This window comes from Hippoglossus stenolepis, chromosome 2 (genome assembly GCF_022539355.2).
Source record: "Hippoglossus stenolepis isolate QCI-W04-F060 chromosome 2, HSTE1.2, whole genome shotgun sequence".
Lineage (NCBI taxonomy): Eukaryota > Metazoa > Chordata > Actinopteri > Pleuronectiformes > Pleuronectidae > Hippoglossus > Hippoglossus stenolepis.
In genome coordinates, this window is record NC_061484.1 from 16,142,423 (window position 1) to 16,162,029 (window position 19,607).

A 19,607-nucleotide genomic window follows, 5' to 3' on the forward strand; every position below is an offset into this window, starting at 1 on the left:
TATGAGACACATTTTAAGTGTGAATATCTGCCACTCTGCATTCTAGTAACAGAGCTAACAATTTCCCTTTCTGAAAAATGTCTCTGGCATTTGGCAGTGAAATGCCACCCATATAAAACAGTTATCATGGCTTGAAAGAGCTTTTTAGCAGTAAACTGCCAGTGAGCACAGATATAGACTATTATAGACTTTAATACACTGACACCTAAGAGGTCATTATATGGCAGAACATACACATGCACGCACACACACACACACACACACACACACACACACACACACACACACACACACGTGCATTAGTGTGCGCGCAAACACTAAACAAGCAATCATGAGCGAGAATAGCTTGTGAACTGTCTGGTTCTTGTGTTGGAGTGGGTTATTGCCATTCACGCAATCTGGAGGGGGCCATTATTCACCAAGCACCCTACATTCACTGCATATTATGGCTATCTGTCTCTATTGTGAAAAAAATGACAGGGATTTGAGTTCACTGAGCTTGAATAACCCCCACCCTCTCTTCCTCTGTATCCCCCTCTCTCTCTCTCTCTCTTTCTTTCTCTCGTTGCATCTCTCTCACTCTTTCTCTCATTTCCTCTCTCTCTCTCTCTCTCTCTCTCTCTCTCTCTCTCTCTCTCTCTCTCTCTCTCTCTCGCTGTCTGTCCCTCCAGGACTAGGACGTCCAGCTGCCATTGAGATGTGATTCTCTGGGGCTTCATTTCACTTTAAGAGAGCAAAGCAAATTACAACAGGTAAGAATGTGTGTGTGTGTGTGTGTGTGTGTGTGTGTGTGTTCAGACTTTGTCTTGCCTTGTAATTTTGGACACATTTAACCAGGGATGTTGACTCAGAATGCTTTTTTTATTTATAGCACACTTATTTAGGCCTGGGGGATAGTCACGCAAACGTAGACACACACCTGGTGTGTTGTTTTTGCAGACTCTACACTATGCTTTATGCTTTTTTGGAACCCAAATAAGACCCTGCGCACTCCCGGGAGATCTCAGGGTTCCATCTGTGCCAGGAAGTGCTCTAATTGGCCCGACAAATGTGTCCTCTCAAACTGCTAATCCAATCAGATATGACCCATCGAGCTTCAAAGAAAAAAAACCAAACGGAGCAGAATGCAAAATGCAGTGGAAACAACAAGATGTAGAATAGAATAGAATAGAATAGTGTGTGAAACGACTATTCAATTAATTACAATCCCCTTGCTTGTTCCTTGAAGGCATCAACGGGAGTTTAACCACCAACTCAGACCTTCATCTGCCCATGGAGCCACTCACTGCAACTTACTTACAGTGTATTTACAAGCTGAGTCGGGCCTGTAAAATGTCGAATTTACGAGCTCCTTTTTAATTAGAAATACTGGCTCCTAGAGTCGGCCTGATGAATTGCACATTCAGTTTATTGACGACGGAAGGGGGTGCAGTACTCGGATATTGACAGCTAGTCAAAGTATCCCGGCAGACATCAGTTTTCCACTAAGAGGAGAAATAGGTTGCATCTTTGCTGAATGAAACCCTGAGGCCATGTTTTCATGGGATCCTATTCTTTATCGATCGAATTGGTGGAGATTAATGTGAAAGAAGGTGCTCTCGCTCTCTCTCTCATTCGCTCTCTTTCTCCTTTTCTGTGTGGCTGTTCACTATGTAGTTAGCTAAGCTAAAAACATTTCATTGCCCAAGGTCATTTTACTCAAGTGTTGTACCTCTCGAGTAAAATTGTGTGTACATAAAGTGTTGGACAAGAAATGTTAAAATATCAGCTGTTTGAAAAGATCTACTAGTTTGGAGATATGCATAGTTTTATTTTTCATGTGTACTTGTTCATATGTGTGTGTGTGTGTGTGTGTGTGTGTTTTATTCGCTTCCTGTCCTGTGTGTGGTGTGTGTGTGTGTGTGTGTGTGTGTGTGTGTGTGTGTGTGTGTGTGTGTGTGTTTTATTGCACTTCCCGTCCTGTGTGTGTGTCACCCTGCATGCTTTCCTTCCTCGTCTCTCATATGACTCTGGGAGCTTGTTTGAAATCTGATTCTGTGAGATCAAGGCTGCATTTCGTCTTTATTTCTCTGAAACAATGACTGTATGGAAAGAACAACAGGAAAGGGGACATATCATTCCTCATGTGGGGGGATGTGCTCGTTTCTTTTTCTCTCCCTGAAACAGGTGTTTCCTGCTCTGCACGCACAAACACACAACCCTCATTTACCACCCTCCTAATGAGGATGCAGAAATACAATAATTAGTATAAATAGCTGTATTTGTATTTATCAGTTTCATTGGCTAAACAATGACTCATTAGAACACAAACCTCTGTCAAGGCCGAACAGTCTTACAAATGAGAATCAAGTATGAGAAAAAAAGGAAGCGGTCGGATGGTCCTAAATTATTTATTGTCATAAAACATAGTTAAAAAGAGAGGAAACAAAATCCTGGATCTGCCCTGTAATCTGCACCCACGCCAACATTTGATGGGGTTTTCCCAGGCCACACCCCTAAACCCATTTGGTGGAAATGGGTAAAGTAGTTTTTGTGTTTTCCTGCTCAAAACAAACAAACAAACAGCAAACACGGGTTAAAACATAACCTCCTTGCTGGAGCTAATTAGTCACATGCGTTTGTATGGTGAGATGAGCTGATAAACACAAATGTGGACCCGGTGCACTCATTAGAAATAAACCTGTAAACTAGGTGTTAAACCAAATTAGGTAAAAGGGATTTAATTAACAAGTTACAAGAAACATATTTTAAAAGAGACGTTTTCAAAAAAAATTACAAAACACCTTACATTATTAAAATATTAAAATAATAAATAGTAGAGCTTCGGCAGCACACACACACACACATGCACGTACACAAACACAAACAATCCCTCCTCTGGTCCCCTGTCACCACCTCCAATGAATACAAGCGTATTGTCTGATAATGTGACCTTTGCCTTGAGCGGAGAGGCCTTTGTCCTAAGACAATAGAGTCCATATTGTAAACCATGCCAGTCAATGTCGTCCACACAGCTGCCAGAGCACGGGTGCAGATTGTCCAGGGTCCAACTTGACGGCTTTGAGGCAGGCACTTGTGGCCTGTGTGTGTCAGTGTGTGTCAGTGTGTGTGTGTGTGCGTATTTTTGTCTCTACTGTTTTTGTCTGCAAGTCTGTTTCCCAGAATCAGCAGATGGGCCTGCGCAATTAGACTCAGCCTCCTTCCCTTTATGGGCACACATGTATGTGTGCACACACACATACACACTCACACACACACACACACACACACACACACACACACACACACACACACACACACAGACAGACACACACAGAAACCCACTCAGCCACATGCATGTATACACAAACACACCCTGGGCTGGGCATGAAGCAGATGTCTCTGAAACTCTAGACCTGACAGATACTGTAATGGAGGCGGAAACTGAGGGAAGAGAAAAGAGTTGCCAGGGCAACCATTAAACATCAGTCAAACTTTTATCCATCTGATAAAGCTGATGAACCAACAATATAAATGGCGGGCTTTTGATAAAATCACATGATGATGATATGAACAGATATTGTTATTCAAGGTAAGAAAGCTATTGTAAACGATTTGAAAAGTAAATGATATGATAATATCTATCTATCTATCTATCTATCTATCTATCTATCTATCTATCTATCTATCTATCTATCTATCTATCCATCCATCCATCCATCCATCCATCCATCCATCCATCCTTCCTTCCTTCCTTCCTTCCTTCCTTCCTTCCTTCCTTCCTTCCATCCATCCATCAATCCATCCATCCATCCATCCATCCGTCCACTCCTGATAAACAGAGGTGAAAGACGGGGACTATCCCAGTGCACCATCCTCACATTTAGCCTCGGCTCTCATGTATTGACCTGCAGTAACAGATAGGCTCAGAGGAAATGAGCTTGTGACTGAAAGGTCACGGTTTAAAATCTGAGTCGTACAGTAGCTGTGAAAATCCTGGCAGTTTAAATCCCTCAACAACTGCCATCAGGGCCTTGACCTGTGGGCACTTAACCTTTAAATGTTCCAGTGGAGCGGCTCAGCGCCCAATAGTGCGAGACTGTGAGGCCGTGCCACACAGCTCCCAGGTGTGACTGTGTTAATGTAGGGACGGGGTCCGGCCTCCCTTCCTCTCCGCAAGCGGATGACCTGATAGTTTACAAACACGTGGCATTTTCTGTTATTGCTCAGTTTCTAATTCGGTGAAGTGCATCAGCGACAGTCCGGATGAATTCTGTTGATCTGAGCGTTCGCTGTTTATTGCTAATGGATGATTTTTTTGTCCACGTCTGCTGCCTGGTGGCTCAGTATCCTGTTGACTGCACCCAAGACACCTGTCTGTCCCTTATGCTTTTGTTTTCCCCCCTCCTAAGATTGAGACGGGGCACCAGGGGAGCACACACACACAAACACACACACAAACACACACACACACACACACACACACACCTTGTCACACACACGCACAGTGACGTTAACGCATCAGCCTGGACTCACACGTACACCTCTTATTAACACAAATACACTGCCACCTGAGTGTATTGCTAGCACACACGCACGCGTACACACACACACACACACACTCACACACACTTTACACTGTACAGCAGGGAATAGCCCACAGAGATGCTCTTTGTCAACAACTTGGAAGAAAGCAGCTATTTAGGGCCCCTGTATTCCTGGAAGGATAAGCAATCTTATTTGTGCGAAAACAAGTTATGGCAGTTACTATCACTCTCTCTTCCCCACTGCGTCGTCTCCTGTTTGTGGCGTTCTGCTCATGAACCGGTGCTAATTGTGCACAGCTGACTGTATTGTGCGTGAAGATTTCCAATGGGCTCGGTCAGATTATCAGCAGATGCACCGACAGATGTTTTCCCTCCATGTGTCTGTTTACCAGTTCGGTTGTTCCCTGTCGCACACTGCGGAGATTTGTTGTTCTATGTGGGTGCTTCAGCATCGATTCCAACAAAAACACTAGTTAGTGAAGTATTACAGGCTCGTGAGAACTCCACTCATGCTGGCGTTTGGAAGGCAGAGAGGGTTTGAACGCCACATTTGAGAGCATGAAAACGTTAGAAAATATGAACAAATGTTTAAACTTTAAGATTAAGATGTCAAAAAAGGACTAGTTATATATATTTTTTGGACTTGTTTACTTACATTATCCAAAATCTTTCCAACAAGGTTAAAACCCAGAGATATCCACAATTTTATTCAAGGTATTGAGAAGTTTTGTAATTACGTCATATCTGCTTTACCCTTGGCTTTGTCTGTCTCTGCTGTAACTCCCCCGGGCAAATGGCGTATGACTCAGGAAAAACACACTGATAGCCAGTTAGCCAGTCGGCTGCTTTCTCCTTTCCACTGTTTGAACTGGTCACTCGTAATGGATCAAGATTATTCATCTGCGTTTGCAGCGTAACATGAATACAACTTTGACACGTTACCTCATCCGTGAGCATGATTTTCCTGAGTTGCGTTAGGTTTCATCGGCAATGGTGGTGGAGGCAACAACTCCCATGATCCCTGGTGGCTGAAGTTAAATTATGTACATTTAGATGCACATTTTTTCACTCTGTTGTATTATGCAATACTGTTTAAAATATATCTGACTTAGTCAAAGTATTTCAATCTATTTGTTCTGATAAAAACAGTATTGTAAAAGCATGTGTTCTGCTGTGCCACCACATTGGAAGGCGTTTTAAAGTGTTCTGTAAAGAAACATATGAATAAATTAATCTCTTCTCTTCTTTCCATTATCAGAGAGAACTTAATATAAATATGCTCCCTTTATGTATTTTCAGATGTAGGAAAGGAAGATACAGACCTCACAGGCATCCGTGTGTAACCCTCAAATTCAGCGGATGTCCTCAGAACTTGAATCTATACAGATTTACTACAATTTTGAAAGGGAATCAATGTTCAAGATCTGGAGCTACAACCTGAATATTAGATCTGAGGAGAGTGAGACACAGTCCTGATTAAATATTTCTCACTGTCGCAATTAAGCATTGATGAAACAAGTGGTGTAACATTTTTGCTCACCCAAGTTTTCTTTTATTTGGACTCTATAAAAACAATTTTCTCACTATTTCTGCACTATAACCTACCAATATAAATTATACAGTAAAATTATTGTATAAAAAAACTATTTGAAGCACATCAAATTGTGCAAAACGTAAAATATATATATATACAACAGTAAAGAAATGTCCTTATTGGTACATTTACTTACATAAAGCAAAAATAACACACTGTTTATAAATATGGCATAAATCTCATACCTCACCATCACATGCAGAAACTGATAAACATTCAAAAATCTATTACAGAATGTGTGATGCTCAGTAATGGTTGCGGTCCACCCACTGCTCCTTTGAATTACTGGATTCTCAATGCATCTTGCCGCGCTGGTTTGTTGATTGGAATACATCAGCACACCAGGGATTTGAAACTGCAATAAGATCCGGACCTCTAGCCTGCATGATTTGAATATGAAATGATTAGATTATTGATTTTGGTTATTCGGGTCTCCCGCACCGGGGTGATATTGTGGCGGCGCAATCACTGTAGCTGACATTTAGCACTGTGTTTATCTTTGCTGTCTCCATTGATTGCCTCAGAATCACCGCCCATACATCCTGCTGGAGCTCATTGTGTCATCACTTTTTATGCTATTTCGGAAAAGTGATGGATATGGCTTATCAGAAATGCTACAGTCGTGGCCCGAGCTGCAGAAAACAAGCACATTACCTTGCAATCACAGAACAGTGGTTCTTACATGCTTGCATTTCAAACACCATTGAATATGATTACAAAGATCGTGGATGCAATGCATACAGAGGTGGAATTACTAGGAAAAAGGACTTTAACATATGTTTGATAAAAAAAAAAGCAGTGATATTTATAGCTTTCTCAGAGAGAGCGATGAGGGCTTGAACATAAACCTCATGATATGTGGAAACATTTGTTCCCTAAAAACTAAAGCGAAGCCACAGCCCAGCAGGGAGCGGTAATAAGTCTTTATTTTTTATGTAGTAATGTTTCAGGTACATTTCTTGCACCGAGTAACCACTGCTGTGCCTCTTTAATCCCGACCAACTTTGAAGAAGATCTCTTCTTCACTTTAGATTTTTTTTGATTTTGTTTCCGGAGAGAAGTGCAAATGTAACATCTAATGAAAAGTGTTTGCTGACAAATTCTCCCATATATCTGTGGACATCTGTCGTGAGACATTTTACACACATCGCTGCTCTGAGCAGCGCAGCCGTCAAAGTGACTCACGGCTTTTATTCTGTTATTATTCTATAACTGTAAAAGGAAATATTTTCTTTTGTGTCCACGAGCGCATTTTCTTACGCAGGAGCCAAGGTGACAGGCTGCAAATGAATGTACTCTCCCGTCGGTTAGATCTCTCTGTATTTCCGATGCCATTTTCTCAGCAGTCCAATCCAGCACTAAGTGCCTCCTTTTATATTTATATACCAGTGTTGGTACTTATGCATTATTAAATTACGAACAGGGCCCAGTAAGCGCCCCAGAAAGGCCTTTTTGAATAAATTTTTCAAGACTCTGATATACCCAGTTCATATCTGCTCTGTAATGCAAGAGGCAGATGTTCTTATGCAGAAATCACCTGAACTGAATTGCTGAATCTACATTACGAGTTTTTAACTTTTGCTGATTCCAAACAAATATATTTGTGTGTGTATTTCTGGGACCTAGCATTTGAAGAGAATGAATAAAAAAACCTACTGCCTTAGAGTAGGCATCTAATTATTTAAGCCCTGGGAATCTTTAGAAGCCTTTCATGTGAGGTTATTTTGAAATGGAGAACAATGGGCTTTGAGGACCTTAAGATGGAAAAAGATTTTGAATCGTCTTTTACGGAGTAACAGAGGGAGGTGGATTGACAGTGTGCACGACAGAGGGACCAGAGGAAGCACCGTAAGAGAGAAGAGAGAGTCGTAGAAAGAGGCAGCGAGAGTGCAGAGAGGTTAAAAGCAGAAGTAAACAAGACTGGAGGGAGGATAACAAAATGGGATGAAAATAAGTGAAGAAAATAATTGATAAATGCAGGAAGGGAGTTAAAAAAAAACAGAGCTCATTTGAACATTGGAGTGTGTTCTCCGGCTTCTCGAGCCTGGCCCTTTCATGAGGATTTTAAATCTAGGCCATGAGTGCAATATCCAGCCTGTTTGTCTGCCTCCTCTTTAATGCAGCATCATTCACTGCTGAGCTGGCTGTTCTCTGTACTGTACTGCACAACTTTCTCTCCTTTCTCGCTCTCTTCTTCTCTCACAATCACAATCACACTCGCACACACACACAAACACACACACACACACAAAATTTGCCTCTCTCCGCCTCTGGCTTTAAGGCTCGGCTCTGACGGATCCATTGTGACAGTACTGGGTTTAGAGCGCGGTGACAGAGAGGAAGAGAGGGAGATGGCGATGGGGGGAGAGAGAGAGGGTGGTATGAAGGAGAAGACGGATGAATCAAAGGGGGGGGGGACAACAGCAGTGGCAGTGGAATCAACATCACTGCATCTGCAGTCGACATAATTGATTGTATCAGTGGCAGTTTTGTAAACCATTAACTTCCCCTTATGGGTTGCTGACAAATATTGAAGAGCTGCACATGCGTGTAGCAAATGAATGACTGTTTACTTGTTTGTGTATTTGCATTTCACAGTTGCTTGTGCATTCATTTGTTTATTTGTGTTTTTCTTGCTTCGTCGCAAGCCAAGGATAGAGTGAATGAATCAACCTACCGTAGTAGGTAGAAGAGAAAATATTGGCCGTGCACGAGGAGTGGTGAGAAATGAGCTACAGGGAAATTGGCTGCTTGCTACACTGCACTACAAAGTCTGACAACAATCATTACAGATGCAGGGAGGTTAGGCAGAAAGGAGTTTCAAGTTCAAGTTGTGCAACAACTACAAAATCATCAATAAAATAACTCTACATAATCATTATTTAGTTCTATAATAATCATAATGAATACAATGATCTATATTCATATGCATTCACATACTCCATGGAAAGTCCCATGACACTGGAAACAGAATATGTTTTGTGTTTATTTGTTTCCTATGATTTGCATATTGACCAAGATGGAAGAAATAGGATCAGTTGTGACAGGAATATAAATAATTTCAAATGTGTGCACGTTAATCTTAAAAATGTCGGTATTGGCTAAAAGGTCATGGGTTTTAGACACTGATGAGAGAAGGACATGCAGTGTAACATTTGACATGTTTAATTAGAAGATAATATTTAGAGCTGATTATAAAAAGATTTATAAGTGATATGACATCAACAACGTACCAACATTTTCGCAGACTTTCCGAATTGTTGTTCGGACTTGAAATGGCGTTCACAGGAGCAGGAGTAGTAATATCTTTATCTTTTACCTCTTATGTTTGTGTTAAAACAAAGCCAATAACTAAGCATGCCAATTGACTCTGGCTTGGATCTGCAACTAGCTTTACCTTTAGCTGTTTGAAAAATTAGATACTGTCCTCCATCTTTGGACAATCCAAAGAATATCTTTGCTAGGCTAGTTGCTTTTCTGCAGGACTAGTCCATCTCTTTGTCTTTTCCCCATTCTGATACTGTCTTATTTATGTGTTAAAACAAACTAAACAACTTCATGCAAATTGTGTGACGTAAATGCCTGTAAACTAGCTTTAGCTTTAGCAGTAGGGTAGTTAGCATGAAGCAGGACTCGTTTCTCCCTTGTGATCACATTTAGCTGCTACAATATCGACCATATTTATGTTGTAGCTTATAATAAACCCAGATATTTAAATTTTAGAGCATCAATAGTTTTCCAGTGACAGGAAACAAATAGGTCAGAAAAAGTCTATAAATTAGCTTCATATTTATAAAACAAGAAAGTCTGATTCTGGTAATCTAGCTAAATTCTGGCCACATACGTAGCACGATACTGTTGAGGCCACGTAGGCCAATGAGCTGTGCTGTTTTAATGTCATACATATTTGTCCCGTCACATGCAACAGTTGACCTTTTTAATGTCCTTGTTTTATGGCTCTGTAGGTTTTTGTTTTATGAATCTTTGTCCAGACATTATGTACTGCAGATGGACAGGGATGAAAAAGATAAATGCCTTAGGTTATTAACTTGCTTTAAGATTCTCCTCAACTCACTCTGATTGCTTTTGGCACTGCCTCTCTCGCTGCCTCCTGCCATCCTCTCTGCCCCCCATCCCTCTGTCACTCCTCCTTTATCCCATCTTTCCATCTCTATCCTCATCAGCCTTTTTTCCCTTCCTGACCTAATCTATGTATCTCGTCCTTTATCTTCCTCCTCCCTCCCTTATCCCTCATCTTCTCTTCTTTTCTCTCCTCGGCCGTCCCCTCTCCTTTACGTCTCCTCCGTGCGCCATTCTTCCTCGCACAAATCTCCGCCTCAGCCCGCCTGGTCTCATGAGGGCGGGGGGGCCACGTAGAGTTGATTAGACTGGAGCATTAGAAAGTTCAGAGCAGAAGAGTGCGCGGTGTCTAGTCTGGGCGATGAGAAATCAAAACAGCGGTGCCGTACAGACGAGGTCGTCGGCGGTGGATTTTCAGGGTGGTTTCAGTGCATTGGATTTCTGGGAGCGTCCTCAGAGCAACCAGAGGCAGCCATGCGGAAACTGCAGTGGTCCGGTCAAAGCCGGAGCCTCCCCAGACACAATTCTCTTACGGGCATAGAATGTCTAACATGTAGGGGGGGGGGACGAGGTTCTCAGCCCAGAGCTTTGAACTAGTTTGAGTGAAAATGATTTTTAAGGGACAGATCTTTTTAAAATGAAAATGTGCAGGAGGTTTTTTTCATGCAAAGGAGGGGAAACATAATCATGTCAATTTAACATGTTAACAGAAGGAAGACTTTGAATAAATGTCAAATAAGTGTCACATGAGTTAAAAAAAAAGAAGAAAAAAACACTTGGATTATATAGATTAACCTTTACAGTATGGGTAGACAGTGCTAATGCCAATTCTTTTTCAGATGACTTCAAATTGAAAACACAATGACCAAAGCATGTCACATGTGGGGGTGACCTATACCTTTAAGGCTACACTCCAGCACTCTGCAGTTATTTGCCGTGAGGCCACACAAAGGATTTACAACCAGCCCAGTATGAAATAAATTGCCTGCCAGGCCACTCGTCTTCAGGGCACAATGACAATTGTGCACATTCCTACAGGGAAGCAGCCCCTCACCCACCTATTCCCACACACATGTGTGTGCACTCGCCTGTCCGTATGCACTGCACATGTTAGAAACAGCCAGTGGGAGCCCTGCTACACCAGCCAAATGTATAGACTGAAAACGAGAGACACCAAGCTGACATGACTGTTTGTCTTGTTGAGTTAAGGTTTGGCCAGAACAAACATGTGACATTGACTCACTATTAATTGTGATTTTAATCTGGTCCGAGCGGGCTTGTATGTGAAGCTTTCCCCAAAACACCCGGCACATGCAACAGCACGGATACATGTTGTAGCCGACATGTCAAGACAATAACATTGCTGTGAGCCGACAGTATGTTTTCCCTGAGCCCCCTGGTCCCACCGAGGGCCCACTCACAGCTCATCAGTATCTTAGGCCTCATCAGCACAGGGGAATTATGAAGGTGGGCTTTCTTTACTAAATCACTCACGGTGGTTTGAGTGTGTGTTTGCATGTTTCAAGTGTGTGTCTTTATTTGTATTGTGCATAGTCGCTGTGATTTTTTGTTGTGCGTGTCTGCATGTGCATTTATCCGCTTGTATCCTATGTCTCTCATTATAAGCCATAGTCCAGCCTCCCACCAGGTCCTGTCCTGATAAGCCATCTCTCCAGCTCTACACGGCCAAATTAGCTTCCTGAAAGTGTGTGTGTGTGTGTGTGTGTGTGTGTGTGTGTGTTGTCACGCTAATCAAAATTCTCCCAGCCTATCTACCTGTGCTGAGGATAATTTGCCACACCACCCAAACCCACTCACTCTGTCACTCACACAACCTCGTCGCAGACTTCTCCTTCACAAACACAACCACTAAACTCACACATTCGCACATGTCACACACACACACACACACACACAACACAAACACACACACACACACACACTCACACAGGAATGGTCCATGGTGGTTAAACCTAACCTAGCAAGCCAACTGGAGGTAATTTACCGTAGCTTGGCAGACACATGCCATTTTCCTGAACATGGTGCATGGCCCCCTGAGCTTTGTTCCGCTCAGACTTCTCTCCAGCAGAGCAAAGAACGAACAAGTGAAGAGACTGAGGAGAAGGAAAAAAAGAAAAGGTGAAGAAAAACTAAATGAAGGAAATGGGTGAGGGAGAAGAAGAATGTATACGCTGCCAAGCTTCCGCTGATTCAATGGATCGGTACCACTAAATGTATAGTATTTGCACGGTAGAACACTTGTGGAAGATATGCGTCAGTGTGTTATTATTATTTTTGGACGGACACATCAAATCCCTCCTATGACTATATTTTGTCCACAAATATTTTAACAAATAATTTCCTCAGATTGAGGGTTTTACTAATGATGAGCGTGTTTCCTTTCAAAACTGTCAAAACTGCACAATCACTCTTGGTTTGCTTCCACTCTAATTAGGGACAACATGTAGATGGACCACAAAATACTCACATTTTCTTTTTATGTTTTTTATTTTTTAGCTACACTACAATCTACTATGTCGACAGCTGTAACACACACACACACACACACGCACACACTCGCGTGCCAAACACGGATGCATTTGAGACTCTCTGCCTGTAGGCTGAGGGAGTAGGGCATCTGGTCTCCTAGTGATGAGCATGTGTATGTGTGTGTGTTTGTGTGTGACATGCTCGTGCATGTTTGTATGTGTGTGTGCCTGCGCGTGACATGCATTGACAAGGTAGCCCAGTCTGGTCAGCACTCATTAGTGAAAGACAGGATCCCCAAATGAGGACTGCTGTGACAGTCAGGACTCTCGTTAAGGGACTGGACACACACACACACACACACACACACACACACACACACACACACACACACACACACACACACACACACACACACACACACACACACACACACACACACACACACACACACACACACAGTCATAGGGTCAGGCTGCCTCAGTGCACAGAATCAGCCCAACATCAATTAGTTCATGGATGCATGCAGTAAAGTCTGTGAGTGTAGTGGCCCCGGCAACATCTCCGTTAAATCTGACCCTGTAGGAAATAAAGATTCAGGGCAGGAAAATAAAGGACATCGAAACCCAGTCAGTTACGCAGGCAGCTCTATCGAGGAGCAGATTGTCTCAGTGGCACAGTAAACAGTAGGTTCCTATAGAGAACCTGGTAAATTTAATAAGATCACACTATTCTTATTCAAATCAGAATTATTTTTGTCGCATATATTGTCAACTTTATATACTGAACTCTGAGGGCAAAGTAACCTGAAAACAACAGCAACAAAAAAGAAGTGTATGTTTTTATATCTCCGGAATAATTACTCGATGTCTCCTGAGCAGATATAACTGGGGCAGAGACGGGTAGAAACAGCAGGTAAATCAAAGCGCTCGGATCCGGGGACGGCTATTTGTTTTGGTCTGATCCTGCTTATTAGCTGATGTTTTGCTCAGTTTTCATGCAGATGCTGCTTATCTGCCAGCCAGGGTCTCCGCTGAGATACAACCGTCTCACGGTGGGAAGTGCGGAGTTCATTTAAAATATATGACTTGATTATTTCATCATTTTGAACAGTGAGTGGATTCAGACGGGGCGCATGATGTTTGCCAAATCTTATGTGCGCGATCGACTGGCGAGAACGGGGTGTAAACACATCACATATGTTCTGATAATTAGCACCATTACTGCCTGTTTATTCATAATGCATTAACCAATCAACACATTAAGATAATGAGACAAAACATTATATAGAAACGAGGGGGTGCTTTGGGCCATTGTCTATGCATTGTCGATGGAACATATTTTTGTGTCATTATCGGAACATATGGGAGGATGCGCGGCCCTGCTGAATTATGAACACAAGTCGAGTGATTCGAGTTTGGATGAATCCTGCTCGAGGCTGCCACGCAACTATTGTCCTGTGAAGGCATCGTGAGTGTGGCGGAGATGAGAGGGTTAATTAACGGATGGGTGAGGTTAGGGGGGAGGGGGGGGGATTGGAGCATGTGTGTGATGGAATAGCTTTTGAATTATGGAACAGTGGAATGCTGTGGCTGGTGGCGTCCGGCCATATGTCAGTGTATGCCTCCTGTGTCTCGCTGAGGACAGCTGGTCAGATTGCCCGTGTTCAACCGAGTTAGGGACCAATCAATCAAAATGGGGCAGCTTGTTGAGTTGTTTAAGCAGGGGCAAGAATAATGCATGGGAGTCTATTGTGATTCTATCACTTTGGTGCCATTAGGTTTGTCAGCGATCGTTAGCGGATTGGAAATCACTCTCCGATGGAATCAGCTGCACTGCCCTACATTAAGAGACGCGAAAAATCTCTGTTGGTTCAAAAGTTTGCCAACGGTGTGATCGGCGTTTGATTGAACAAAACATTAAGAGACACATCCCATCTCGAGACCTGCCGGGTTTATGGAAGCCAATTTCCGCCAGTGGAAGAAAAATAAGCTAAATCAAAATTACGAGATTGAAAAGTCAAAATTATGACATAGTAAGTCGATATTATGAGACGTTAAATCAACATTATGAGATACCAAGTCATTATTTTACACAGTAAGTCATTACATTGAGATACTAACTCATTTTCTTAGTCATTAAGCTGTTATTTTGAGATACTAACTCATTGTTTTGAGATATTAACTCATTATTCTGAGTGAGTTTGTCATTATAATGACTCACAGGATTTTTTTGATCTAACTGGTTAAATACAGTAAAATAAATGTCTGATTCTAAACCTGTGTAACACCTTCATGATATTTCTGACACTCACAGGTCAGTGTTGTGAGATTTTAAAACCCATAAAGAGATGTGAACATCAAATGATAATAGATAAGGGATGCAAGGAAAATAAACGGTTGATGAATAATGTAATGTCTATAAAAAAACAAGACGATAGGAAACAGTTTAGATTATTTTTATCACAACGCAAATACGATTTTCTTCTACAATTAAAGGTCGGTAATATCAGTTTATAGCTGTGTTTTTATCGCAGTAATTTGAAGGGGATTTTCAATTTCAGTGATTTACTTTGACATCCTGAAACGATTCTGCTGTTTGTCTCTGGTGTGGGTCTGCTCCCACAGATACAGATTATGCAGTGGACGGCTGCCTCTGGGTGTTTCTGTCTATCGGCCCTGTCTGCAGCAGGAGGCTTATTGCCACTGTAGATTTTCAAAGGATGCATTATGCATATGTTGTACGTCTCCGGTGGTTACAGAAAGGTCTGTGTCATTCTGGCAGTTTTTGTTGGGGACAAAAAAAAAATCCTACTGTCCTTGTTAATGTCTAAGGGAGAGAATGTGCCAAAAACAGCTATTTGCCTGCACAGCTTGGCATAAGCTCGCTGACTATTGTCCTGGTCTCTGCTGGGCCTAAAATGGTTCTGGTCACACTGATCAATAGTCTCTGTTACACATGAAATATTTCCCATGGCTCTGCCTGTCTGCTTCACTCCATCTACTGTGGGCAAATCTCTGCAGCCTCTCTCGGTCACACACACACACACACACACACACACACACACACACACACACACACACACACACACACACACACACACACACACACACACACATTCACAAACTCCACATGGCTGTTTATTTGGGGCGTGGTCGGGGTTCCCCTGGGAACAGTGAACATTTAGGCCCAAAATAAGGCTGCGGTTACCCTTTGAACTACTCTATGAAAACTAATTTATTTATATTTATTTATTTATTTGACACAAACTAGGATGATTGCATGATAACTCAATGATGCAATGACCTTGCCGACTTGAACAACATGTGCAAACATGCAAGAGATGTGTAAACATTTCTATTTTGTCTTGATTAAAGAAGGATGAATCTGGCAATGTAGGAAGAAAGTGATTTGAAACAGTTGATGGATGAGCAAGTGGGCGAGCGTTGGTCAGCTTAATCAGTTCAGAAAAAAGGAGAGGGAGGGATGATGTTTACCAGTCTGTCACTTACTGTCACTAATCTCAGATTATTAATTGTTTATCGCAGATAGACCATGAAATGAACAATTAGATTAGAACATCAATAGATTTCACACTTTGATGCTGATGTGCAACACGGAGTGAAGTGAATCCTGACACAGACAGCCGCATCATTATGCAAACATTAGGCAGCATTATAATGTGGTTTTCTGTGTTTTATTTCTTCAGTGTGAACATTTAGCATTCAGTCCTACATTTTGTGTAAATGGATTATTTGTCATATGGTCTGGTGAATCGTGAAATGTTTATTTGTGCAAAAGTTTCCTGTTTTTTTCCCCAGTATTTCATCAGCTTATTTTATTCCAACTGTATCTGAGCTGTGAATGCTAGAAAGATCGGAACAACTCTTGATTCTTGCTGGAGGATATTGGCCAGAAATTATTTCATGGAGAGTTCATATCAGTCAATGTCGATTATTGTCATGATAAATGTAACATTACTATTTCAGAAAATCATTGAACGAATCTGATTTGGATCAATTATGTGATATTCTTCTTCCCTCTGCTTGCACAATGCATTACTCCATTACATGGATATCTATTGGACTTTTGATGTATTGCTATTGATGACAATTATATTGTGATATCTACTATTGTTTTATTGCCCAGCTCTGCTCTTGACTGCTTTAGAAACATTTACAGAATAAGATAAAGCAATGAAAATATTTTTTTAGTCGGGTTTCAAACAATTGCATCTGGAATTAGATTTTTTTTTTCTGCAACTACATTATGCAGAATTGTTGCCATACAGCAGCTAGCTGTGCACAGATTTTTATTTTTTAATTTTTTAAAGGATCAGTCTGACTATCATTGCCTCTATTTCACTGTACATTTCATTGATTGACATGTCTATTCATACAGAGTACACTAAATATTGTTTCTATTCATCAACATCATTCAACACTTACAGCCTGACAATATGGATTTTTGGGGCTTATGCTAATGCAAATATTTTGAAGCAAATCATTTCTGATACCAATATGTCAGCAGATATACATATCATAACTTTTTTTTTTTTTAGATTGTCAATAATTTCTGCGATTTCATCAAACGCTTATGAATCAATATTTTACAGTTTAACTGGTGCATATCGGTAAAAGCCAATACCACTGTGTCTCATATTAGAAAATAGTATCAGCTAACAGATATAGTGGTCTCGCTCTACTCTACACATTCTTCATATTCGGAAAAAAAAAAGATCATGTTGCGTCAGGCTACAGCTGTTATCAGGCTCTCGTATCATCCACGAGTTACTGATGTGGCTCTTAATCATGCCACGCTCCCTGTATTTCTCTCTGCATCGTTTAAGATGATTATTGATCAGTGTGTGGTCCTCTGTGACATATATCTACGGGAAGCTGCATTGACCTTAGTAAAGTGCTGTTTGCTAAAACATCAATCCGCCATAAGCAAACAGAGTAATAGAGCATCGGTGAGCGCACTTTGTTGTTGAAGCTGTTTATCTGTGATCATCTGAAGGTTGATCTGAGGGGAAATATTTATCAAATACTAGAAGCAGGTTTTTGGGAGAATGCTGCTGTTTGTTCTCTTTTATAAGCTCTTGGTGAAGTGTGTTTTTTTTTTATTGTGAAGTGCTCAAGGTTTCTAATGCTCTCTAATGATACTAACCCACTAACCCTATGCAACGTGATTAATGTGTGGTGGTGCGTTGGTGAATGGGGGGGAATGGGAGGTTAAGTGTGTTAAGTGTGGACATGTGTAATACTGTATAGTATATCTTAATACATATGGGGATAAAGCATTTCAACTTGTTTTGATGTGGCAGCACAGTGAGCATCTCCTCCCTGTGTGTTACTTCGCAGGCCTGTATGGTGTCAGCAACACTGAGCTGTGAGAGAAACAGCTCGCCACAAGAGCGTCTGGGCTCAGCAGGAAGTACTCCCATGTCAACTCCCGGGTCACCCTCAGACGTCATGTGGATCAGATGCCTGCTCTTCGTCGCCACTTTGTTCGCTCCGCTCGCCGTTGGTAAGATATATGCAGCTTTACATACTTTAATAACCAGAAACCTGTTTTTTTCTTTTTTTGAGTTTTGTGTCACAGAGGCTGAAACGACAGCCAGCCCGAGCTCTCAGGTTTATTCACTGACCATTAACAGCTAGCGTAACGTCGTCGCTGTGAAGCTGCACAGAGTTCACCTAATTTCTCACATGTCACCGTAGGAGAAGCACAGGTGGGAATAATAAATGAACGATGGCTGAGTTCCATTGAGCTGCCTCAGTTCCAAGGCATCACTCACTGTCACTGTTGCACTGGGACATTCAAACAGAAGAGAATATTATTAGTAACACCTGTTCCTCTCATACTAGGAAAAGTCCAAATGCATGTTGAGACAGAGGCCTATTGTAGTAGGTTTGCACGAAACAGAGATGGAATATAAATTGCAGTAAATTGCCCACGACTTATGGGTTAAATATCATTCCACATCCAAAATGCCTTGAAATAATGTTTGAAACTGGTGTTTGAAAGCTTGAATTCTAATGAGGACGGTTTTCCATGATTGCAACTTGATTTTGAAGCCTTGCATAATTTTTTTAATAGGCTGGGAAAAAAATGTAAACAAACATGATTTACTCTTTGAGTTTTCCTTCTTTGAAACTGCAGCGCTCCTCTTACAATGTTTCTCCAACACATTTTGACTTTCAAATTTGTCCCTGTTCCCCCAGTGCATCAGTTTCTTTTCCAGGTTTGAAACCTGGTAAATTTTAGAACTGCTGCTACGTTGGAAAAAGGTTCAGAAACCTTGATACTTCAGCTTTTAAAAGGGCAAATCTTTATTTTGATACTTTTCGGATATACACGCGGTCTGTTTTTTCAAAGCAGAGTTTACAATACGCACTTTTCAGAGGAGATTTGCCCAAATGTTATATTTGATTTATGATATTTAGCAGTGTTTTGCTGCTCTTCTGATGCTTAGAAACTTGGAAACCGATCTGAAAATAAAAGTCAGGATCCTGGAGGCAGGAACAAGACTTTTAACCTTTCAAAGCCTTTTTTTCAGTTTCAGAATAGGGCATGATATTTATCCCATCACAACTACTAATTAAAGCAGTAACTGTGTAAAGTAACCACCCACACACACCAAGCATTTGTAAGAAACCAAGGAAACACTTAACTTACTCCTCATTCATTTATATGCATCTGCCTGTGACTCTCATGCACTATCTCTCTCTCTTCCATTCTCTCTCTCTCACTGTCACACACACACACACACACACACACACACACACACACACACACACACACACACACACACACACACGCACACACGCACACACGCACACACACAGTGCAGACGCAGCCCTATAGCTCCTGGAGGGAGCTCAGGCCCACTTGGACTTAATCCTATTAATAGCTGC

The 19,607-nt window shown here is 41.5% G+C and overlaps 1 protein-coding gene across 12 annotated transcripts in view; it reads left to right on the plus strand.

The window, feature by feature from the left end:
- Positions 1–19,607, plus strand: part of adgrl3.1 (adhesion G protein-coupled receptor L3.1) — a 123,704-nt gene that overhangs the window by 10,781 nt on the left and 93,316 nt on the right. For 10 of the 12 annotated variants that reach the window (XR_004698142.2, XM_035174108.2, XM_035174097.2 and 7 more), the window contains exons 2-3: positions 672–752; positions 18,051–18,216. Coding sequence is in view for 11 of the 12 variants with exons in the window: in XM_035174108.2 (XP_035029999.1) it covers positions 18,057–18,216 (160 nt within the window). In the remaining variant the exon portion in view is untranslated. The remainder of the gene's footprint in view (positions 1–671; positions 753–18,050; positions 18,217–19,607) is intronic. The other 2 variants (XM_035174122.2, XM_035174117.2) reach the window with 1 other exon arrangement.